Here is a 25,779-nt window from a genome sequence, read left to right as displayed (position 1 = left end):
TCTTATAGTCCTGAGAGAGACACAAGCTATGCCTGACGGGCATGCTACTTTGTTTTGTTTTAAAGTCCAGGGTGGCAATAGAAATGATTAGTTTGAAAAAGATCTGTCGAACAACTGCAATATACCTTCCATGTAAAAAAAAATGGAGGTATTTATTAATTTAAATGGAAATTTAGGTTCCTATTTTATTTCCTATTTCAAGCAGGGACAAGGAGCATGTTTACTACTGTGAGATGTGGAAACATATTTTAGATGCAGCAGTAGCTAGAAAGAATTTGCTCCATGGCACCACAAGTTAGGCATTCATTTTTTCTATTTGGGGAAAACCGTGGAGGAAGATGCTTGCAATAGCAGTGATGAAAGGAAGGGCTTGCTCGTTGCTGGAGTGAAGCAAAAAAGAGGCCAGTTGCTTAGATAGTCTCCTTAATAGTGGGAAAGATGGAGTCCAGAAACCAACAAAATCAATTATGAGGTCTAGTTCCTCAGCAGGTGTCTATGGCAGTGGTCGGCAACCTAAGGCCTATGGGCCCCAAGCAGCCCATGAACCCCTGCTGCCCGCTCAGGAGCCCCCACTGTCTGCTCAATTGGCTCCCGTGCACCGTCCGCACACTCTGGCCCACCACGGTGTCTGCGGGACCGTGAACCGGCCCAAGCCACAAAAGCTTTGCCAACCCCTGGTCTCTGGGGTTGCTGATGGGGTTCCCTGAACACTGTGAAAAGGCTGAGTGACTCTGACATCAGCTGCTGCTGAATGGATGCTATTCTACATATTACGCAAAGTTAGTAGCTTAAGTTTCTAAATTCAAACGAAGAGTGGAGCACCCATAAACCCTGTTACTGTGCCTCTCAGTTCCAGTGTGAAATTGGATAAGATATAAAAAGAGTAACCTTGGCTTCATACAACCCTGCACTAGCGTGTGTTTAGACGTTTATCACTTAACGATTTCTGAAAGGCTTCTTGTAGGAAGCTATAATCTCATTAAATGTAAAGTGTGTGTGAGCGTGTGCATATTATTATTATTATTATTATTATTATTATTATTATTATTATCATTATTGATTCAGTTTATATATTGCCTTTTATCCGAAGATCCCAGGTCAGTGAACAACATTAGAAACAACATTTATGTAGCATAATAGTAAAAGGCAATAAAACCTCATGAAAAAATCATAACCATCCCCCCACTTTTAAAAGGCCATGGCCTGGGTGAAGAGGAATGTTTTTGCCCGGGGTCTAAAGACATGGCGCCAGGTGAGCCTCTCTGGGGAGAGCATTCCACAGATGGGGAGCTACCACAGAAAAGGCCTGTTCTCGTGTAGTCACTCTCCAAACCTCTCAGGGAATGGGGACACAGAGAAAGGCCTCACACGATAAGCGCAGGGTTGATTCATATGGGGGAGAGTCGGTTCTTAAGGTATTGAGGTACCTAATTTCTCCTAGGAGCCATCTACTGGAAAGCCACAGACTAGAGCAGCTTTTGCCAGTGCAGTTCCCTCCCATAAGTATCGGAGTACAATTCTGATCAGCCTCATCCGGCACAGCTGTGGTAAGAGCTGTAGCCCGATGCATCTGGAAGGCATCAGTTTGGCAAAGGCTGCTCTAGATGGACAACTTTGCAATCAGTATTGTGGCACCTTTGCTTAAATATCAGGTGTGCCTTTGAATGTGGGTAAACAGTTCCCCAGAAGGGGATGACTTCTGTTCTTGAGATGGATGAACTCTTGATATATTAAAGCATACTGTCTGGCTGAAATAATCTGATATGAACGGGTTCCTTCCTTGCATTCAGGCATTTAAAATAATCCCTTACAACACAGAAGCACTAGACAAAATCCTGACAGAGTCAATGAAAAAGAACCTTCCTGCGAGTGGTTTGCATCTGTTAGGGATCAACCAACTAGAGGAAGAAGACATTGCATGTAAGTGTGGTGGTGGTTTGAAAGTTACTGTGTTCTGTGAAAAGGCACAGTACGATGGTAGGAATAAAAAATAAAAAAAGAGGAAATGCCAGTTTGGAGTGTTTAACCATGCCACACAATACAAGGTAGTATAGTATAGAGGGTTTGGTCCAGCTCTCTTGTTCTCAGCTCAACACAAACATTTGAGAGTAACACATTTGCTTCTAGAGACAAGTGTGCTCCGGAAGGGTTAAACATCAGAATTTAGCCCCCTGGCTTATCAGCTGCTGGGTGTGTGTTAAGTCCTGCTCATCAGCGCCTTCTCTGCAGGGAATGTTCTGGATGTTGTTGTTGTTTTATTATATTTATTTAAATCCTGCCTTTACCCCTGACATGAACTTAGATCAGCTTGCAACTAAAATAAAAACAGCTAAAAACAGAGAAAAGAAAGCAATCATGAAAAAAACCGATTAAAACACTAATAGTATACAGTCGTATCTTGGTTCTCGAACGTAATCCGTTCCGGAAGTCCATTCAACTTCTGAAAACATTCTAAAACCAAGGCACGGCTTCTGATTCGCTGCAGGAGCTTCCTGCGCTCAGTTGGAAGCTGCAGAAGCCATGTCGGAAGCTCAGCTTCCAAAAAACGTTGGCAAACTAGAACACTCGCTTCCGGGTTTGTGGCGTTCAGGAGCCAAAACATTCGAGTCACAAGGTGTTCGAGACCCAAGGTACGACTGTATACACCCACACCCAGCGTGGTGTAGTGGTTAAGAGCGGTAGACTCGTAATCTGGTGAACCGGGTTCGCGTCTCCGCTCCTCCACATGCAGCTGCTGGGTGACCTTGGGCTAGTCACACTTCTTTGAAGTCTCTCAGCCCCACTCACCTCACAGAGTGTTTGTTGTGGTGGAGAAAGGGAAAGGAGAATGTGAGCTGCTTTGAGACTCCTTCGGGTAGTGATAAAGCGGGATATCAAATCCAAACTCTTCTTCTTCTACACCAGGGGTCAGCAACCTTCGGCTCTCCAGATGTTTCGGACTACAATTCCCATCATCCCTGACCACTGGTCCTGTTAGCTAGGGATCATGGGAGTTGTAGGCCAAAACATCTGGAGAGCCGAAGGTTGCCTATGCCTGTTCTACACCCACACCCCATTTCAGTAAAAATATCATAGCATCAGCTGTTTCCTTTAAAACAGTCAGTTCCCAAAGGCCTGTTGGAAGAAGAAAGCTTTCACCAGGGTGGAAGGGCAACAAGGAGGGAACCAATCTTACTTCTCTAGGAAGGGAGTTCCAAAGTCTGGGAGCAGCCACTGAGGAGGCAGATCCCCACCTCCACCCCTACAGGTCAGCTGAGGTGAGCAGGACCGCCCTCCTGTCCATCACCTGATGTCACCTTGATGTTAGATGATAAATAGGTGGGTGCCCCACTTATCTGTGAAAGTTGGCCCATGGGGTGGCTGTATATAATGATCTGGGCTGCTGGTCCAAAAGGTCCCAGGTTCTAATGCACCTTGCAATTAGGGTAGGAAAATAAAAGCCTCATTTTAACTTATGAGAAACCGGAGGTTTGGGCACGGCGCTAGCTCCGAGACAGTATAACGGCTGAGAATTGCTGAACTTATCATCCGTGAGCAAAACTGATGCTTAAAAAAGTATCTCGCCTTGCATGCCTGTTTTCTTCTTTCTTTTCAGGCCAGAGGGATGAAGAGCTGCCAACTCTGTTGCACTTTTCTGCTAAATATGGGCTAAAGAACCTCACTGCCCTCTTGCTTTCGTGCCCAGGAGCCCTACAGGCTTACAGTGTAGCCAACAAATATGGCCACTATCCCAACAACATTGCAGAGAATGAGGGCTTCAAAGATCTCCGGCAGTTCATTGATGAATATGTGGTAAGAGGGGCTGTTGTCCTTCTATTCCCTGTTGTCAGGATGGTGGAGAGGGGATACCTCAGTACGGGGACTCCTGAATCTTCACACTGCTTAGGGTGGTGTCTCACATAGAAACTGCACTGCAGTGGCAAGAATTTGATTGCTGCAGTTCTATTCCTTCAGAAAGTGATACTAGTATTTGAATGGGGGTCCCTTCCCCTAATTCTCCAGAAGTTGGAGATGCATTTTCCTAAAAGTTCTCTAGCTCGCGTGGATGATTCCTTTCTGACAGCAAAATAATAAACTGAAGGAGAGATCCTGAGAACTCCCACACCCCCTTCTACGAATTACTATAGAACAGTGTTTCCCAAACATGGGTCTTGAGCTGTTTTGGGGGGCTACAGCTCCCATCATCTCTAGCTAGCAAGACCAGTGGTCAGGGATGATGGGAATTGTAGTCCAAAAGCAGCTGGAGACCCAAGTTTGGGAAACACTGCTTTAGAATCTAGAGCAGGCATAGGCATACTCGGCCCTCCAGATGTTTTGGGACTACAACTCCCATCATCCCTGACCGCTGGTCTTGTTAGCTAGGGATGATGGGAGTTGTAGTCCCAAGACATCCGGAGTGCCGAGTTTGCCTATGCCTGATTTAGAGTAATTGATAGGGTAGATGATACTTGTGAAATTAGGGCCTGGAAATATTGGCACACTTCAGTGTTTGTAGGAGGAAAAATAACACCTGTGAACAATGTTGAACAGATCTTCAAGTAGATAGAGAAAGCACATGCAGAAGCAGTGTGGATTTGTCAGTGGGAGACAGGCAGGTTGGTGTGTCTGTGGATCAGTGGCAGAGGTGAAAGGTAACAGCACCTTTTTGCTCTGCTTTTCTGGAATTTCTGGAATTTTCTGGAATTTCTGAGACAGGAATGCTTTAAAGATTTAATGCATGACTTAGGCTTTTGCAGGAGATCCACCCTCTTCTCTGAATGTCATTCTCTGCATAGACATGATAGTTCCTGATTTAGCATCACTTGTGACATTTTCCTTTCCCACATACAACGGGCAGTGAGGAACATTAATGTGGGAAAGAGAGCCATGCTCTGGGGAGGGGTTGCAGTTTTTACGGAATCGGGACAGATGTGCACACCAGCCCTGGAGGGTGGAAAGTGCAGAAAGCGAAATGCAGTAAAATAATGATTTAACACCAACCCACCCAACCTGCCGTTTCATGAAGTTTAGATGTGCATGACCGCAAAGGAAAGGGTTAAATTTGCTTGTATGTGTTTCAAAAAGTGGCTAGCTGATGATTGTGTAGGGGCTCTGCCACTAAACGTTTAAAAGAGTTAACAAAACGTTGTGGGCGTCAGTTAGTGAACAAAACGCAGTAAGGCTAGCCTGCTCCCCTGTATGGTGGTCTTTCGGCTCATTCTGCTGACTTCCACCCCAAAGTTCTCCCCTGCCGTCACAGCTCCACTGCATATAAAGACTCAAGTGTGGTAGGAGGGGGTCATGTTTTGGATTGGTTACATGGGCATGCTCTTAGATTGATTCAATGGCATACACCACCACCACCACCACTGCCTCGGTGGGTCTGTTGATTTTCTTTCTTCACCTTCTAGGAGACAGCAGACTTGCTGAAAAGCCACATAAAGGAACAGCTGATGCAGGGCGAGGAAGATGATTCTGTTTATGAGTCCATGGCTCACCTTTCCAGTGACCTGCTGATGAAATGCTCTCTGAACCCTGGCTGTGATGAGGAGCTCTACGAATCCATGGCTGGCTTGGTTCCTTGTGCTACTACAGAGGACTTGTGTATGTATAGTCTTCCTCTTGCTCTTAAGCTCCACGTTTATATGACGCTGTAAGAGAACAGCATCCGTAAAGTAGCGCTGAGTCAAAATGCCCCCCCCCCCCGGTTTGCCCTCTGGTCTGACAGCTCTCTGTTTTCTTGGCTCATCTCAGGCTGTTGCCCATAGCTCATCCCTGACAGAGAAGTGACTAATCTTAGCAACAAATTCAAACTTCCAAGGCCTCAAAGCCTTTTGATCAGGGGGAGTAATCTGTAAAGACGTTCAGTGGTTGCTCATGAGAAATCAACCGAACGCAGAACTTCTAAAAACTAAGTTCTTTATTGTGCAGATATTTACAGTGGAGCAAAAGTTCAAACGTTCATCTCATCCCTCCGCAGAGTCCGGGAATGAACCCTTCCGGTTCTTGGTCCGGCAAAAGAGGCACGGGATTCTGACCCCCCGCCTCCCCCTTCCACGTCTTTCCTGTCTGCGAACTCGGGCCGCGGGAACCTGTCCCTGTTCCCCGCTTCCCCCTTGGTGCTCAGGCTCTGCGATCCCTTCACAGCCCCTGTGCCGACTTCCTGCTTCCAACTCCCCGTCCCCACTGGAGGAATGGTCGCTTCCTCCTGAGGAGGGGGATGACGAACTGGTGAACAAAGGGGGTGGTTCCCTGTACTGCAAGCGATCCTGGGATGCTACCAGCCTCAAGGAGGGGGGTTTCCTGACATAATCTTAACTGGGGGCTTCATAGTTTTAGATTACATACTACAAAAGAACGTCAGAAATAAGCTTGAGACCCTACCGTTAGGAAATTGAGACATAGGCTCGACACATCTTTGTGTTTCTTTATCCTTATAGGTGAACTGGATTCCCAGTGGAATGGAACACTTTTCTTTTTCAGTGCTTCCATCAAGAATCTGTAGTTAGTCCTTTAAAAAAAATTGCCTTATGGGGGTCTTCTTTAAGATGATAATTCTTTGTTCCTCTATTTGTAGTAACAATGTAGTCTCTGATGCTTCTTGTATTAAATATCACCAAACAGTCCCCTGGCAGTTTTTTAGCTTAGGCATATGGAGACTTTACTCTGAAAACTTTACCTGTCTCTTTATTCAGCTCTTCCTCCTCCATCTCCAAGAGTTTAGATTGATGTTCTATGATTAAGACCCTGATTTGTTCATTCTGATGCTCTGGAATGCCTCTCAGACAACAACAACAAACTTTATTTATTTGCATAGCCCACAGGCCGTTGCATCAAAACAAACAAACAAACAAAAAAACATATTACAGATACTGATAAAAACCATATATAACCAATAAAATGAGCTGAATCGGCCTCTCAGACATAGCGTTTTTGTTTTAATTCCTTGAAGTGCAATATTATTGAGTATATTCTCTTGAGTTTCTGTGTTTTCATTCTTTCTCAATCCCTTTTAATCTCTTGGTTCTCTTCTTTATTTCTCTTAACTGCCTCCTCCAAAGGGGACAAGGGGCCTTCTTGTCCTTTGCCTCAGGCAGCAAAATGTCTTGGGCCAGCCCTGATGTTACTGAGGCAGGTTGCTAAATAGGTGTGGCCAGAGATCAACTTAAATGACACCTGGAGAGCCTTAAGTGGCATGTATGTGGAAAGATAAGTAAGTGTGCATCTTATTCTAATTTCCAAAAGGATTGATCTAATTCTGGAATCCGTTTCCCTGATCTCATAAACTCAAGGTTCCATTATTGTCCCAGAGATATGACCTGACTGCACATGGGTGTTGCTAAGGGCATGGCTGGAATCCTAATATGAATGTTGGAAATTGAACAGCATTCTTTTAAAAGATGTAATGCCATGAACCAGTGAGGGCATTATATATTATTTTAACTAAAAGCAGACACTGGCAGTTTCTTATTTGTTTGGGGTGCTTTCAGAACAGCTGTGGTCTTACAGCACCACATTGGCCACTCCTGAATTAGAGAATGTTGGAAGTGCATCTGGCTTTAGAGTTAGTATCAACATATCTGTAATAATCAATGTATCCATTTCACAAATGGTTCAGAATCACCTACAGAACTAATATACATTTCCATGGTTTAACAAGCCATTCCTATGGTTCCAGTCTGGTTGGCAGACAGTGGTCCTGAACTCTCTGCAGAAATTGGGCCTTGCTCCTCAAGCCATCCTAAATTTGGGATTGGATCAAGCAAGATCCCTGGTCAGGCAAAGAATTATGGACATAGAGAGACAACAGGACTCAGGTCCCCTGATTAAATAATTGCAGAACATGAGAGATATGTTGCTGTCCTGGCAGCATACCTCCATTTCCTCATATCCAGAAATGCAAGAAGGGCCTTTACTCTTGCCAGAAGTTTGGCTCTGCCCTCGCCGGTTCTGGAACGATCTTTTGGAAAAGTCCCATACGCTTAGGGACTTTGCACCTGCCCATTAGGGGAAATAGGAAGCCCTGAACACTTATTTTTTAGATGTCCTTTTTATGATAAGGCACGTAGAGATACCATCGACCCCCATCTGTTGAGGCTTGCTGACCTTCTGGACAATCCTAAACTCACTTTTCTCCTCTTAGGCAAAAATCACAAGATGACCCAGATGGTCGCCATATTCTGTGCACAGATTTGTAGGTATAGAACACCCCCTGGAACAAATAGATCGCTAGGAAAACTGCTGTAGCCAGCCTCCTGGGTGTCCCAGGGGCAATCTGCATGTTAGTTTAACCTTAGGTCTTTCTGTATTCATGCGACTATTTTAATTTTAACCTCTAAGCTGTTACCGTATATTGTTTTAAATGTCTATTTCACTCTTGTGAAAACTTTCTCAGTTGTGCTTCTTGAACTGGTCTTTGACCGTAATAATAAATTATTACTATTATAAGCCATTCCTTTGGAGATTCAGAATTCCTTCAATTTACATGGACTCCTTATCTACTAAGCTAAGTTAAGATATTAAAGGACAGACTAAAGAGTCTGTCGTGGCTGCCACCATGTATTGCTGTAAGTAGAATGAAACGTCTCCTTCCTCCTAGCTCTATGCCTGATTAAGATCTAGACAAAGCATTTTATCAGAACAAGTTAATTGTTGTTTACTGTTGTAACAATTGCTTTCTCAAAATATATCTTCTGTACCATGAAAAATACATTGAAAGCATTATCCAGAAAAGCAAAGAAACAAAAAGATCTGAACAAAGCCAGTGTCAATTAACAGCTTCTTGGACTGGTAAATTACTCAGATTGAAAGGAAGTGCATTGCAAAGATCAGTAAATAAACCAGGTCCGGCTGTACCTAACATGGCAGGGTATCATGCAGGGAGGTCAAACACAGAATGTTCTAACCTTGTTTCAAGTCCAAATGCACACAACATTGGAAATCAGAACAAAGAATTTTCAGATCGCGGCCTCTGGATGAATTTGTTTGGTAGGTATGAGGAATTGACTCACCTTACCACTGGATTATTTACCGTATTTTTCGCTCCATAAGACGCACTTTTTTCCTCCTAAAAAGTAAGGGGAAATATCTGTGCGTCTTATGGAGCGAATGGTGGTCCCTGGAGCTGAATTGCCCAGGGGCAAAAAGAGGATCATGGTTTTTATTTTACTAAGAGGAAAGGGGGTGTTGAAAGGACCCCGCTCAGCAGCTGATCAGCAAGAGATGGGGAGAGAGATAAGAGTCCCGGCTCCCTTTCAGCCCCGCCCTCCATTGCTGAATGTGCTGCAGAGGGAGGTTGTTTGCTTCCCCAGCCACATGTGACTGGCTGATTAGATTATCTGTCTGGAAACTGTAGAAAAGGCTCCCTTTCCTTTAGCAGCTGCAGAAATGTGAGTTAAACCCCATAAAAATGGGGCTTTTCCTCTTTGCTTTTCCCCCTTTGCAAAAGGAGCTTTGCTTTTCCCCCTTTGCAAAAAAAGCTGCAAAACTTTTAGCTGATCCTCAAAAAACCAGGGCTTTTCCCTTTCCAAAAAAAGCTTTTAGCTGATCCTCAAAAAACCCAGGGCTTTTAGAGGAGGAAAACCAGAAAAATATTTTTTTACTTGTTTCCTCCTCTAAAAATGAGGTGCGCCCTATGGTCCGGTGCGTCCTATGGAGCGAAAAATACAGTATTTATTTATTTGCATTACTAACAAGTGGCTTGCAGCAGTCAAAGTACTACGTTCCAGGATAAAACAGCAATATCAAGACAGGCTCAGCACTTTTTCACCAGAAATGGCAAGGGAGTGGGCCAGATAAACCTAGTAGGGCAAGGTTTTCTACAGTCTGGGTGCAGCCATCAAGAAATTCCTTCCTATCATCCCAACCAACTGCACCTCCATCATTGATGGGACCACAGAGAAGGGCTTTGCTACCGGATCTTAGGGAATGGGCAAGCTGAAACAGGGTGAAATACCCTGGACCCAGGCCATTTAGGGCTTCGAAGGTTATCACCGACACTTTTAACTGTGCTTGGAAACAGACTGGTAATCAATGCATCCCTTGCAGGATGAGTGCAATATGGTGGTCCCATGGGCATTTTTTAAAACCTATTTATTATTTAAATTTATATCCCTTGAGAGTGGGCAGTGTTGACTAAGATTCTTGCTGCCACATTCTGGACCAGTGGGAGTTTCAAAAGACTCTTCACAAGTAGCCCCATGCAGAGCACATTGCAATAATAATCCAATCTGGATCTGGGTGTCACTAGGGCCTGTGCTATCATAGCCAGATCTGACTTTTCAGCAACATGCACAGCTCGGCAGCCTAAGCTGTGCACAGCCACTATCTCAGCATCCTGATGCAACGCTGAATGCAGGAGAACCCTCATAATGAAAACCTGGTTTTTTCCCAGATGGGAGTACTACCCCATCCAAAACAAAATCAAGAGCTGCGGTGCCACTACAGTGTCAGGGCTGGTCGATTCCTCTTCACAATACCACACAAACGTCTCTTGGTCTTTTATAATTTTTATTAATAATTCACAAACAGTATTAATAAATAGTTCTTAACTTCAACTATCACTCCACAGAGTCATTCAGTTCAGATACCTTCTGAGCTCTGCTTCTCCCCTGACCAGCAACTCTCAAAAGGCTTTTCCTGCTCTTTTTCTAACCTCCTAGTGAGGACTGGCTTGTACCTCCCCTCCCCCGAGTTGGAGTCATAACTTAACCCTTGCCTCTGGGAACATTCTAACTCTCTTTCTAACTCTACCCTGACATACAGGAACTCCGCATGCGTGGGTTCGTTCACATGGGTGGTGGATGAGTCACTTTCACCCATTTCAGCCTCAATTTGCAGTGCCGTGAAGCCTTTCGAGTAGCTTTCCCCTTTCAGCAGTTGTCAATGGGAGTCATATCTCAGTTGTTCTTAGATGCTGATGGGATAAGTTTTGCAAAGAATGCAGTTGAAGTGTGTATGCACACGGAAGCTCATACCAAGAACAAACTTAGTTGGTCTCTAAGGTGCTACTGGAATGAATTTTTTATTTTTTATTTTGTTTTGCAGTTGATTATGTTTGTCCGTTGTTGTTTTCAGATGTAGAAATGCTTCAGTCGGAGACTAGCAGCTCCTCTGCACGGACAACAAAGGCCTATATGATGCGCAAGTTCTTAGAAGGTGAGCATATGCAGAGAGGAAAGCTCAGAGTTAAGATCCCCATATGAAGATATCTGGAGGGTAGCAATATGAGAGGGAGCCTTTTCTGCAGTAGCTCCCAGTTTGTGGAAGGCTCTCCCCAGAAGGCTTGCCTAACACCTTCATTGCATGTCTTTAGGTGCCAGGCGAGAACAATTTTCTTCAACCAGGCCTTTGGCTGATTAACATTCTATGGCCTTTTAAATATGTTTGTGGGAGGGGGTTATTGTTTTGTTTTGTTTTCGTTTTATTAGGTATTTTGTTATTAGGTTATTAGATTGTTATTAGGTTGTTATTAGGTTGTTTTGTTACTTCGTTTTATTAGGTATTTTGTATTCATATTTTGTTGTGAACCGCCCTGGGATCTTCAGATGAAGGAGGATATACAAATTTTATTAACAGCAACAAATCTTGTCACTAACTGTGAGCTGTACCCACGAACCTGGGTTCAAATGTCACACTAAGGCAATCCTTGGCTTTACTTCAGAGTGGTGCAGGGCTAAATATTTTCAAATACAGCAGGTCCAATATTAGAGATTCCCTCAATGACTCTATAGCCATCAAAACAAAAATATTCAGACTCACATAAGATATATCAAAAAGCTCTCTCTCCGCCCCCCACACTCTGCAAGTTATGTAAAACTTAAATGCACATAGTTGCTCCATTCTGCATGTGTTTCCCCCTTTCTAATTATGAGTTTGTTTTCTAGGTGTGAGCATGGATGTAGCAGAACCGAAAGAGGATATATACCATGATTGTGAAGATGAAGAACTCTATCACGCGGTGGAACAGGACAGTTTTCCTCAGGAAATGGTCAATAGGCCACCTGTCCCTGTTCCGAGACCTGATCCCTCCACTAAACCACAGGACAAAGAATCATACATATATAAAGGTGACTGAGGAACCAGAATTATCTAAACGTCATTTTGCAAAAGCCTGTAGCGAGGGAATGGGGGGGACCTGTAGCCCCCCCATATGTTGTTGTACGTCAGCTCCCATCATCCCCAGTCCGTAGTCATCCATGATGGGAGTTGCAGAGCAACATCAAGAGGACCACAGGTTCTCCATCTCTGCTGTAGGCTATACAGCCTAGGATGGGAAAACTCACAGCTTGTATGCTTATAGTTGAGTTCAAAGAATTACGCCTCTCATTTTTTAAAAGAGGTTTTGTCTAGTCTTCCGGGTCCCAACAACATATTCGCCAAATACCAAAGGAATGAAAATAAAAGGGAAACAGAAGTGAGCTCCCGTTATTTCGGCCTGTCCATGCAACTTACAGCCAACATACGACCGCCTCCAGGGATGTTCAAGGCCACAGTTAGGTTCACTGCCAGGAGGAACTCGTGGAGAGAACAAACCTGTTTATATGATCCGGAACCTCCATGTGCCAGGGCCCAAGCATCGGAGGAATGAGGACACTTTGCTGGGGCCTGAGAAGGGTGACCCAGTCTGCAACATGCCCATTCTTGCGAATTGAAAAAAAAAATGAGGCGAACCTGGTTGTGCGAACCTGGTTCCTTTTTATCTATTTGAGATTTCCAGATCTTGTCTTGTGAGATTTGCCAGAGCCAGTCAGAAGTAGTGTTTGAACAGCAGAAGCAGCATTTGAAGTGCTGATCCAGGCTGTCCTCTAGAATAGAGTTGCCATACATCCAGCAATTCCCATACATGCACTTTTGGGGGTCCTACATGCCCATCCGGAGGGAATTTTACAATTTAAAGCAAATAACCTGGATTTGGGTTTTTAAAAAAAATATAAAACAAATTGTACACAGGCGTCTCTAGTTTAGACTCTGGCTCTGGTGGGGGCGGCCCAGGCTTGGTGGTGGTGGAGGAGAGGCTATCGGGTGATTGTCTTTAAAAAAAATGCTCAAAAACTTTTTGTGTGTCTGGATTTTCCCCTCTGGGAATATGGCAACCCTACTCTAGAACCATCTTCTCATTGTCTTGCTAGGTGATTTCTGCATTCTCATCAGAGAAGCCATTCATTCATTCAGTTATTCAGAATATGCAAATCCTGTTTTATAGTCTAGTTTACAATTTTTTTATTCTAAAAAATAAAATTAAAAAACCAAACACAAATTAAATTTTGAAATGTTCCCTGGCCAAAAATCAGAACTCCCGATAGAAATGTAAGATGGCACCATAGCAGCGTTTGGGCACCACCCTAAAATGAGAAGCAAGCAGCAATGGCAGGAGTTATGTTTCTTTCTAATACAGTGGTCCCTCGGGTTACAGACGCTTCAGGTTACAGACTCCGCTAACCCAGAAATAGTACCTTGGGTCAAGAACTTTGCTTCAGGATGAGAACAGAAATTGTGTGGTGGGAGCAGGAGGCCCCATTAGCTAAAGTGGTGTTTCAGGTTAAGAATAGTTTAAGAACGGACCTCCAGAACGAATTAAGTTCTTAACCCGAGGTACCACTGTATGGTCTTTCATGTGAAACCTTTGATTATTATTTTTTAATCTTTTAAAACCAGCTTCTAGAATATGCAAATTGCAAATCACAATGCTGGTACATCCCATTCCATTCCTATTCCTTTAAACATATCAGTCTTCAGTATGCTCTATCATTCAGATTTTCATAGACTGCAATAGTATTCTTTATTAAGTCAGTGTTGGCAACACATGGCAACGGTGATGAGTACAGCATCTGTCTTACTGTATTGTCTGTTGACCAATGGAAGTTGGCTGGCTGATTCCCACACTGATCTGCAGATCAGCTAACTCAAAAGTTTAGGGTTTGTTGTTTTGTTGTTTTGCTTAGAATGGGATTTCTCTTAATAGTTGCATTGACTGAAGTTTGGTCTGGATCTGCCATATTGTCTCATGCCTTAAATAGCTTGCCACTGTTTAGTTTTTGCAGGAAAGCACCAGGAGAAACCTGGGAACCTCTACGTGTCTACAGGCAATATTAGGAAAGGTAAGTCGGAGTTACAGCGACTCTTCCCATTGCTTGACAGGCTAATTCTTGGGTATGACTTCCATTCATGGTTAATATCATTTACCATATTAAGTGTTGATTAGCTGTGCAACAGTGGAATAAGTAAGAGAAGTGAGTGGGCTGGCAGTAGCAAAAGCATTTGGATTAGAAAAGTAATGATGTGCTCTAGGTTTTCCCTTAAAATATACTTTCTAAAGCAGAAGTTTTAAACCTTTTTGAGTCCACGGCTCCCTTGTACATTCTTTGTACAGCTCCCCTGTGGGGGAACACACCCTGAGCCTCACAAGCCCAGTTATAACAAAATAAAAAATAAATAAATCCTTCCAGTAGCACCTTAGAGACCAACTAAGTTTGTTCTTGGTATGAGCTTTCGTGTGCATGCACGCTTCTTCAGATACAGTTATGTCACCCCTTGCCTGCAGAGCCAGCAGCCCCTCAGCCCTTTTCAGACACCGCCCCTGAACTGAACCACATGACACATCTAGTAGTGTTTTTTTTTTTTTAAATGATATTTTCCAAGTGTTCCCTTTGTTTCCATTCCAGAGCAAGCAGACAGATATCCAAAGGCTCCGCCTCAAGCCAGTATATATGACCCATTTGCTGGGATGAAAACCCCAGGCCAAAGGCAACTGATCACTTTACAGGAGCAAGTGAAACTGGGGATGCTCACTGTAGATGAAGCTGTCCTTTGTTTCAAGGAGTGGCAGCTTAATCAGAAAAAGCGGTCAGAATCATTTCGCTTTCAGCAGGTGTGTAAGTCAAAAAGTGCTTTTCACTGGGAAATATAAGAAGCAACAGCATTACTGAGTCTACCCTTACCACATAATTCTTTCTTTGTCTTTCTGTTGTCATTGCTGGGAAAGGTAAAAAGCTGCTGTTTTCTCTTCTGCGCCTTTCCATAAGTTGACATAGTGGAATTCAGAATACAGAGCAAGTGGGCAGTGGTTTCAGCTTGTAGGAGCTGGAAGCTAAAACGTATTAGTATTCCCAAATGTGTCTTTTAACAAAAAGGACAATGAGAACAATCTCTAGGGATGGACGGACCCTCTCCACCTCAAAAACGATACTGAGTTTTGCAAGCATTCCTCGCAAGAACCTGAGGGGATTTGCAAGGAATGCTAGCAGAGTCCAGTTAGTAGATTTCCCCTCCCCTGTCAAATGGATGACAGTTCTTCACAGCTGAGGGCTTCTGCTCTGCTGCTCCAGTTGCAAATGTGGTATGTGGGGCACGAGCCCCAATTAAAAGTCACGGCAAGCTCAAAAGGGACATTGTCCAACTTGCATTGGAGCTAACCAGTCTGCGAGGAGGGAGCCTGCATTTCAAGCCCTCGAAAATGTCATCATCCCTAACCATCCCCAACATCTCCCTTGTACAAACAAGCCCATAGTACCCAACTGTACTGTAGCCTTGTCTTTAAAGCCACTCTTGCTTTAAAAAATATGCAAATAGCTACAGGCTAAGAGAGAAGACAGACGTTGTGCCCATACTGGGGTCTTTGCTAATAACCGGAAATGGTTGGAAAGAGGGAATATTTGGAGTATGTAACACAATCTTGGTTAACCACACCAAATTGCTGCAAAACTCATTTTGCTATTGATTGCGTGTTGAACGTGGGTCAGACTTCATCAGCTACACAGGTATTTCCTGCATTCCCTCCTGAAATACCTTCAGCACCTATGGAGTCATAGCTAGGAGGACTCACAAAAAGTGCATGGACAGGGCAATCAGTTTATAAGATCAGAACAACATGGACTGGAGGCTATGGAGAATTGCTGATAATTTGTTAAATCTTGCTTCATGATCACTAGAATCTCTCTCCTAAAATCTTACATGGTGAGGCCCACATATTATTAGAAGAAATGGGATTATCTACCTTGGATTCAGTTAGATCTTGCCAGTTTTGCAAACCATTTTGCATAGTTGTGCATGTTTGTTCAGATCCTTGAAAATAACATTTTGCGTTTCCAGGAAAACCTGAAAAGATTACGTGACAGCATCACTCGGAGGCAAATTGAGAAGCAAAAGGCTGGCAAACATGCAGGTAAAGGGGCTTGACTAATTGGTGACCATGCTGAAAACTGCAGCAGTTGGACGTCTCCCACTCCTTCTGGTCTGTAGCCAAGTGTGGTGGAGCTAAGGGGTTGTACGCAACATTTTGCTAAGTACTACTTTGCATGAGCGGAACAACTTCCTCTTGCACAGCAGGGCATTTCCCCCCCTCTCCTCCCCCTGTGCTCTGCCTAAATCTCTTAGGGGTTTTTCCCAACCTTCCACAGCAGATTTTGGGACATCATGGAGCATGCACAAGGGCAGGGGGAAGTCGCATTGCAAAAGCAGTAGTTCCACTTGTGCATTTATTTAGTTAGCCCATGGTACACTCTGTCCCTGGCGCTGTGGTCTAAACCACTGAGCCTAGGGATTGCCAATCAGAAGGTCGGCGGTTCGAATCCCCGCAACGGGGTGAGCTTGCGTTGGTCAGTCCCAGCTCCTGCCAACCTAGCAGTTCGAAAGCACGTCAAAGTGGAAGTAGATAAATAGGTACCGCTCTGGCGGGAAGGTAAACGGCGTTTCCGTGCGCTGCTCTGGTTTCACTGGAAGTGGCTTAGTCGTGCTGGCCACATGACCCGGAAAAACTGTCTGCAGACAAACGTCGGCTCCCTCGGCCAATAAAGCGAGATGAGTGCCACAAGCCCAGAGTCGTTTGTGACTGGACTTAAGTGTCAGGGGTCCTTTACCTTTACCTTTACACTCTGTCGTAATGGCCTAGTTCTAGTTGGTTTTCTAACCTCTCTTGACTTCGGTCTGATTGTAAGACAGAGGCTTTTGAGGCAAAAACGAAACAGGGCCCCAGCAATATGGAGAGCCTCAAATGTGGGAACAAACCTGAAACCATCACTGGTAAACGGGGGTTCTCTCAATAACTCATTTTTTGTTACTTTAGTACAGTCTTTACATTTCAGAAGGCTAAACAACTCCCATAAATTCTAAGTTGATGTATACATTTTTGTGAAAGTCCTGGGATGCAAACAAGATTGTGGATAAAAAGACTACGATAAAGACTCGAGGCAAAACATAACCTTACTTCAGTGGTTACTGTCATTTGACACACAGAGGGCAGGAATATCTCAGGCTGTATGTGCACAAGCATACCAAGACTGCCCAAATAGCAACTGGTTAACATTATGGTCTTTTCACTGGTGTTGTAGCTCATCAAATGCCATCATTTATGATAGCAAGACACTGGTGGAAAAAGTATGGTTTAGACTGGTGCAGGAGTGACTATTGTAACTACAGTGCTGTGCCCACTAGATGCCAATTTTGCCAGTTGTATTACTGAAGGGGATGTGGGTGAGGTTGTGGTCTAAACCACTGGGCCTCTTGGGCTTGCTGATCAGAAGGTCCACGGTTCGCAACGGGGTGAGCTCCTGTTGCTCTGTCCCAGCTTCTGCCAACCTAGCAGTTCAAAAGTACTCCAGTGTAAGTAAATAGGTACCACTGCAGTGGGAAGGTAAACGGCGTTCCCGTGCTCTCTGGCTTCTGTCATGGTGTTCCATTGTGCCAGAAGCGGTTAAGTCATGCTGGCCACATGATCCAGAAAGCTGTTCACATGATCCGGAAAGCTGTTCACAAACGCCGGCTCCCTTGGCCTGAAAGCGAGATGAGCGCAGCACCCCATTGTTGCCTTTGACTGGACTTAACCATCCAGGGATCCTTTACTTGCACAGAATCGGTAAGGGTGGAGAAGAAACATCAATGGCTCCCAATGGAAAATCCAAGCAGCCCTATGCATGGATTTCCAAAGTGCAGGAGGGATTACCTTGTTTGGGGCAGAATCGGAATTTTAGCTGCGGATGCCAAGGGAGGTAACTAGATGAGCAATGAGGCGGAACTTCCAATTTGAAAAAGTTTTGCCCGCTGCCAAAGGGACAAAGAAGAAGTGTGATTTTTGAATAAATGTGTTTTAATAGTAACGATAAGTTGCCTTGCCTTGACTCCCGACTTTTTTCTTCCTAGATTTGGAAATCACTGTCCCTGTTGGCCATTCCCAGAACACCCCCAAGAAACCAGAGTGTAGCATTTACGAATCTAGTCCTCGGAAAAATCTCCGCCAACCCATTAAAGAAATCAGGCGAGGGGACTGGAAAACAGAAAGCGCCTCAAGTACTACTAGTAAGTAATCAGCCAGGAAGACATATAGGGAGAGGTGAGGACGCTTTGGGTTTCTACTTGTTAAGGATGGAGGGCTTAGCAGTAGTTGCTTTCCCAGCCCATGCTCTATATTACCCTCACTGAACTTATTGCCCTGTCTGTTTATACGCTTTATGAATGTTTCCTATGTGAAAATTCACTTATCCTAACATGAGGAATCAGTACCCAACCCTCGCTATACACATCACAGATTCAGATAGCCAAACATAAAACATGTTTTATTTCCTTGCTTTCCTTTTGCTGATCGGCAAAAGTGTAAGAGTGTCATCATGCTGCATTTTCATCCAATAGCAATAATTTAACTTAACAGCTTCAGCCAATAGCACTAATTTAATTTTCTGGTACAGAATTCCACACCTCCTTGACGCCGTCCAAAGGGGAGTGAGAAAAGCCTTCCCTCTTCGATCCATTTACCTGTAAGATCAGGCTTCCTCAAACTCGGCACTCCAGATGTTTTGAGACTACAGTTTTGATCATCCCTGACCACTTGTACTGCTAGCTAGGGATCATGCAAGTTGTAGGTCAAAAACATATGGAGGGCTGAGTTTGATGAAGCCTTTATTAAACTTCTATATTAACTCCTTAGCAGAAAACATGGAGTAAGCAATATAAAGCAAGAAACTAGAAACCAGTATAAACCAGTAGAGCAGGAGAGCAAACAAGTACAAACCAGTAGGCACCAGTACAAACTAGTAAGCAATGTAAAGCAAGAAACTAGAAACCAATATAAACCAGGAGAGCAGGAGAGCAAACCAGTAAGCACCAGCACAAACCAGTACAAACCAATAAGCACCAGTACAAACCAGTAAGCAATGAAAATCAACTAGAAACCAGTATACACCAGTACAGGAGAGAAAACCAATACAAACGAGTAAGTACTAGTACCAACCAATAAGCAATGTAAAGCAAGAAACTAGAAACCAGTAGAGCAGGAGAGCAAACCAGTACAAACCAGTAAGCACCAGCACAGACCAGTAAGTATCAGTACACACCAGGAAGCAATATAAAGCAAGAAATTAGAAACCAGCATACATCAGGAGAGCAAACCAGTATAAACCAGTAAGCACCAGTACACACCAGTAAGTAATGCAAAGCAAGAAACTAGAAACCAGTATAAACCAGTAGAACAGGAGAGCAAACCAGTACAAGCCAGTATCAGTACAAACCAGTAAGCAATGTAAAGCAAGAAACCAGTAAGCAATATAAACCAGTACAAATCAGTAAGCACCAATATAATTCAGTAAGCAATGTAAAGCAAGAAACTAGAAACCAGTATAAACCAGTGGAGGAGAGAAAACCAGTATAAACCAGTAAGCACCAATACCAACCAGTAAGCAATATAAAGCAAGAAACTAGAAACCAGCATACATCAGAAGAGCAAACCAGTACAAACCAGTAACCACCAGTATACAGCAGTGAGTAAGGCAAAGCAAGAAACTAGAAACCAATATAAACCAGTAGAATAGGAGAGCAAACCAGTACAAACAAGTATCAGTACAAACCAGTAAACAATGAAAATGAATTAGAAACTATTATAAACCAGTAGAGGAGAGAAAACCAATCCAAACCAGTAAGCACCAGTAGAACAGGAGAGCAAACCAGTAAGCACCATTACAAACCAGTAAGCCATATATTTTTTAATTGTTGCTCTATCTATATTGTCCTTGTTATACCTAATTGCACAATTCAAATGTATCCCTATCGTGTTTTATGATTTCCTTGATGTTGTATGTGGGCTGGAACTGGTCTGTGACCATAATAATAAATTTATTCATTCATCTGGAGGGCTGAGTTTGAGGAAGCCTGTGTAAGATAAACATGTATAAAGCCTGTTTCTCAGTACATGCAATTTTCTAAGCACTGTACACATATTGAAAGATAAGGCAATCCCCTGCCTAAAGGTTCAGAATCTAACGGACACATGACACAAAATGAAAAAGAAATCGAGAGGTAAGAAGAAATAACTTCATACAGAGCTCTTCCCTAATTCAGAAATTATAGGAATAAGCGGAATGGTGGTTTCAGGGCCAGGGGAAAGGATTGGAAGGTGGTTCCTCACAAGAAAACATGAATGTGTGGACACTTTATGAAATGCTAGAAAATCCCTAACTGGGTTTGTTTCCTCAACTAACCAGGTAGTTCAAGCAACCGATCCAGTACACGAAGTATACTGAGTGCCAGCAGTGGGATGGATGGAGACAACGAGGTAACACTTCTCACTGCAAATTTTCTCTCTTAACAAACTTGCACAACTGCTCTGACCTGATCCCTCACTAAAGCTACAGAAATGCATGTTTCGGTGTACAAGCAGTAGCCTCTTGACTGTGGACTTAGAATACATGACAAACAGGCCACATAGAGCAGTGATGAGGTGTTGGGACTACAGCTCCCATCATCCATGCCCATTGGGCAATCTGGCTGGGGCTGATAGGAGTTGGAGCCCAACAACCATACCTGCAGGGCCACAGGTCCCACCAACCCTGGCATAGAACTTGATAAAGGAGTAGTGAGAAGAGTTAATTTGAGGCACCAAGCTGCTATTGTTGATGCTGTGGTGACAACTGGAAGGCTTCGCTGTGGGTTTCTGAGGGGAACTGAGAAAGAGAAAGGCCGCTTTGGCAGAATTGCACTCTTGTCTCCCAGGAACAATATTACGGGAAATGGGATCTGGTGCCAGCAGATCCACATGAGAAGGACCAGGGTGTGGGGCCATGATACTCCCCTACCCTGCCTGAAATAATAAACTGTTCCTAATGCCAGGAGCTCTGGGGCTGCAAAGTTGAAGAGAAATCCACTCTGGCCTTTGCCATCAACCAGAGGACTAAGAGCCACAGGGTCCCCCCCCCACTCCGTTTGTTCTGCTTTAGATTACTGTGCTATTGCTTTGCATATCCATAGGCAGTATATAAAACTTCAAAATCAATGAACTAGTTAGATGATGAGGTAGTTCCAAACTACTTAATTATAGAGCCATAGTTTCACTTGGTTTAAGGCATTGTTCTGTGTTCCTGTGTAGCGCACTAATTCATTCATAGAAGAAGGCCTGAAGGCAGATTTAGCATAGTCCTAGGCAACGCAAACATCATCATCATCATCATCATCATCATCATCATTATTATGCCACCCATCTAACTGGGTTTCCCCAGCCACTCTGGGAAACTTCCAACAAATTAAAACACAGTAAGATATCGCGGTTCGAATCCTTGCAATGGGGTGAGCTCCCGTTGTTCGGTCCCAGCTCCTGCCAACCTAGCAGTTCAAAAGCACATCAAAGTGCAAGTAGATAAATAGGTACCGCTCCGGTGGGAAGGTAAACGGCGTTTCCGTGCGCTGTTCTGGTTCGCCAGAAGCAGCTTAGTCATGCTGGCCACATGACCCTGAAGCTGTCTGCCTATAGAGCGAGATGAGCCTATAGAGCGAGATGAGTGCGCAACCCCAGAGTCGTCCGCGACTGGACCTAATGGTTAGGGGTCCCTTTACCTTTTAAGACATCAAACAGGGCTGCCTTCAGATGTCTTCTAAAAGTCAGATAGTTATTTATCTCCTTGACATCTAATGGGAGGGCGTTCCACAGGGCAGGTGCAACTACTGAGAAGCCCTCTTCATGGTTCCCTGTAAGTGTGGGAACCGCTGGAAGGCCCTCAGAGCTGGATCTCAGTGTCCGGCTGAACGATGGGGGTGGAGACACTCTTTCAGTTATACAGGGCCAAAGCCGTTTAGGTCTTTGAATTGTGCTTGGAAACACACACACACACACAAACACACAAATGTGGCTGTTTATTTTGCAAGGAAAAGCTGTGGGGAAAGCTTACTTCCAAATCTTTATGTAGGATAATGAAATCCCAGAAGTGAAGAAAAATGTCAACTATGGGCCCCAGCCGCCTGACAGACCATCTGCAAGACCTCCAAGGATACCCCCTCGAGTTGCTAGCAGGTTGTTGTTGTTGCTGTTATTAATATCATCATGATTGTTACCTTTCTACTGCCGTCTACGTGAAGAACTGGTTTGACATGTCTCTGCCCTAAGGGGCTTACAATCTCAAATAGGCACAGGGAAATAAAAGACAAAATGCGATGGTGGCAGATACAGTATAAACAAGAGACCATGCAATTATTATTTTGTTCCAGTTACAGCTGCTTAGGCTTAATAAGGACAGAAGTATGGTAAGGCCTAGGAACTAGGGGGTCCTGCCAGAGGCTTTGAGGGAAAGATGGTTTTTGAGCAAAGATTTGAAGGAAATAGGAGAGATAATCATACAAAGGTGTTATGGGAGGGAAGTTCTAGGCATAAGTGACAGCAAGGGCAGAGTTTCTTTCAAGGAGCAGGAAACCATCAGATGTCTGAGGTGGTATAGCTGGACAGGCAAAGATCACAGGAAGGCATGTGGAGAAGTCAGTGGGCAAGGTCATAGAGGGTTTTGATGGTAAGGAGGACAATGAAGTCCTGTTGGATCCAGGAGCAGACAGGAAGCTAATGTAGGGATGTTTACACAAAACAAACCCACCCCCCTTTTGGCAATTTAGATCCTATCAAAACTTCGGGGAAATAAAGCGACCATTTGACTTATGTAAAAGGCTTGTGGAAGCCAGTTGTTTTGCCATTTCCGTATCGTCAGTAAAAATATTTAGCGTGCAGATATAAAAAGAGTTGGAAGTCATAAATAGCTGCTGTAAGGTGATCTCTTTCAGTATTTCTTTCACTTTTATTCCAATTGCACAATGAGGTAAAAGCCAGTTTTATGCTGTATTTGAACCACTTCTTTTTGTAAAGCTTTTGACCCAGTCCTCTAGTTTTTGACCTAGTCCTCTAGTTTTATCGGAATTTGAAATGAAGTTGCATGTATGCGTAATTCGAGTTACAGGTAGGTAGCCGTGTTGGTCTGCTGTAGTCGAAACAAAATAAAAAATAAAAAAAATTCATTCCAGTAGCACTTAGTTGGTCTCTAAGGTGCTACTGGAAGGAATTCTTTTTTATTTATTTTTTGTTTCATGTATGCATAAGTGGATTTGCTCATAACATTTCCATGCTTTGCCTCCCTCATTTTTCCCCCTTTCTCTGTCCCCGCCCCCCACTGTCAACACTGTAAGCACCTCAGGGCAGGGGCCTGTTTCTTTTGCTTGTGTTACTCTATAAAGTGCCATATGATATGTAGTTTCAAAGGGTACTATCCTCTCCCTAGCACTACTTAACATTCATATGTTAAATAGCCAGATGGGCAGGGTATAAATAATAAAAATTATAACCAGTATACTGATGACACACAGCTCTATTTATCTCTAACATCTGAAACGGGAGAGATGGTGAAAGCTCAGGATCAGTGTCTGAATGTAGTGGTAGATTGGATGAGGACCAATAAACTGTCTGAATCCTGGGAAGACAGAGGCTCTTTGGGTGGGTAATTCCTGTGTCCGGGAGACTGGCAAGCTGCCCATTCTGAATGGGGTCACATCCCCTCTGAAGGAGAAAGTGTATAGCTTGGGGTTACTCCTGTTCCTGGATTCATCTCTGTTATTAGAGGCCCAAAAGCTATGAGTGGCTTTTACCAGCTCTGTCTGGTGAGCCAGCTTCATCTGTTCTTGGACAGACAGAGCCTGACCACTGTGGCCTTACAGCAATATGTGGATCTGCCTTGGGGTTTGTTTGGAAGCTCCAGCTGGTACAGGATGCAGCAGCCTGACTCCTGATGAGAGCTTCTGGTTGAGAACATGTGACACCATGGTTCAAACATCTGAACAGGCCACCCAGCTACTACAGACCCAGGTTCAAGGTCCTTATATTAATTTACAATGCCCTGAACAACTTAGGTCCTTGGGGACTGCCTAACCCCTTACATCCCAGCTGAATCACTGAGATCATCTGCAAGAGTGTCATTGGTTGTCTCCTAAGTTGACAAGACTCATTTGACAGCAACAACAGCCTCCTTCTGTTTTAACCTTTAAGCCCCTGTTGCCAAGCTTCCCCCCCAGCAATTAAAAATGAACATTGATATGGTTTTAATTGCATGGCTTTGTGTAAAACAGTTGTAAGCTGATCTGATAGTTTATATGACTAGTAGAATATAAATATTTTTTATAAATGTAGATTGACATCATTAGATAAGAATATTAATAATAGCTTTTCTGCTTCAATTTTGAGTTGGTGATTCACATAAAAACCGCAAAGACATATTGTTGTTTCCTTGCCTTTGAAGTTCAGCATGTGTAATATTCCAAAGCTATTCTTACGCTCTGTTTTTCAAATGTTTTTCTGCAGGCCTTTTAGCAGTGACAACTTCTGTCCTCCTCCCCCTGTGCCTCCGAGAGGTCGTGAAATGCCACGCTAAATCTTCAGGATGGTGAATACGAAAATGCATGGTGTTTATTCTTGAGATTGACTTTTAATAATATTGAGTATCCAGCACAGGTTTTCTCCTCACCCCACACCTGTCAAATGAGTAATTTTGGCACAGGTTTCTTTGAAAAACCAAATGGGGGGGGGGAGAACAATAATTTGACAGTCGTGGCTTTTCAGAACAAACTGGTTACGGGAGAGGAAAGTACACACTGAGCTTCTTCGGGATTATGTGATTCATCCTTCTTAATCGCACCAGATCAAAGGTAGTAATCCCTCAACATGAAAATGGAATACCTACAAGTGGACCTTTTCCTCTGTTTATCTACAAATGTGGTAAATGTGCCCTGTGCTTTCAGGTAGGCAGACCAGAGATGGCATAGGGCTGTTTTCAACTAAGTATTACTCAGAGTAAACCCACTGTAATTAATGGACCTAACTCAGCGATTTTAATAAATTTCAGTGGGTGTACTTTGAGTAAAGCTTTGTTGAATCCCACCCACAGTGCAGTGGAAGCTCGGCCACAGTACACAATGGAGTAATTCCTTCGAAATCTGCACAGGCAGATTACCGGTTTTATGATGATTTTATATTTCAGACTACCAAATTGGTGCCTAAAGTAGCTTTTTCAGATAACGGGAAACATTGAGCATTGTTTTGCACTTTAAGTCCTGTGCCTTAGAACACAGGAGCTCTGTGGAATCTTGGTCCATGCCTTGGTCTGTATTAATTCTGTGGTGATGTTATCAAAAGCCACCCAGCAAACTGTGGATGTTAAGGAACCTGGGTTCTGTATAATTTATGAATATCAATAAAGTTTATGCACAGATGTTTAACATTGTTTTTCACAGAGTCTGAATTCTTTTTTTAGAGGCAGCCTGTGAAGGCAAGCAGCAGATCAGAGCTAGAAAGGTTTAAGATGTGCATTCTCAGCGGTCGGGTAGAAACCCCTGGGAAGGCGCAACACGTCTGGAGAAGTGAGAGAAGACTAAGATCTCGCAGCAGGCAGATCTCTCCCCTCCCCCCAGCCCTTTGACCTGACCATCTCAGGTGATACTATCTTCCAGGGTCTGTTCCAGCAGCAAACTCCTCAGATCAGGTTTAACAAAACAAAACAAAAAAACATAAAACACCACTGT

The 25,779-nt window shown here is 43.7% G+C and overlaps 1 protein-coding gene across 1 annotated transcript in view; it reads left to right on the top strand.

The window, feature by feature from the left end:
* Positions 1–25,479, top strand: part of PIK3AP1 (phosphoinositide-3-kinase adaptor protein 1) — a 43,018-nt gene extending 17,539 nt beyond the window's left edge. Inside the window, exons 6-17 of the mRNA XM_033148621.1 lie at positions 1,791–1,920; positions 3,596–3,792; positions 5,391–5,583; positions 11,056–11,136; positions 11,865–12,047; positions 14,013–14,078; positions 14,643–14,848; positions 16,069–16,141; positions 18,115–18,270; positions 20,445–20,515; positions 22,140–22,243; positions 24,563–25,479. Coding sequence (XP_033004512.1) covers positions 1,791–1,920; positions 3,596–3,792; positions 5,391–5,583; positions 11,056–11,136; positions 11,865–12,047; positions 14,013–14,078; positions 14,643–14,848; positions 16,069–16,141; positions 18,115–18,270; positions 20,445–20,515; positions 22,140–22,243; positions 24,563–24,632 — 1,530 coding nt within the window. The 3' untranslated portion in view covers positions 24,633–25,479. The remainder of the gene's footprint in view (positions 1–1,790; positions 1,921–3,595; positions 3,793–5,390; positions 5,584–11,055; positions 11,137–11,864; positions 12,048–14,012; positions 14,079–14,642; positions 14,849–16,068; positions 16,142–18,114; positions 18,271–20,444; positions 20,516–22,139; positions 22,244–24,562) is intronic.
* The last annotated feature ends 300 nt before the right edge of the window (positions 25,480–25,779 follow it).

Source organism: Lacerta agilis, chromosome 5 (genome assembly GCF_009819535.1).
Source record: "Lacerta agilis isolate rLacAgi1 chromosome 5, rLacAgi1.pri, whole genome shotgun sequence".
NCBI classification, from domain to species: Eukaryota; Metazoa; Chordata; class Lepidosauria; order Squamata; family Lacertidae; genus Lacerta; species Lacerta agilis.
Note: the sequence above shows the minus strand (reverse complement) of the source record. Positions and strands in the feature narration are given on the sequence as shown.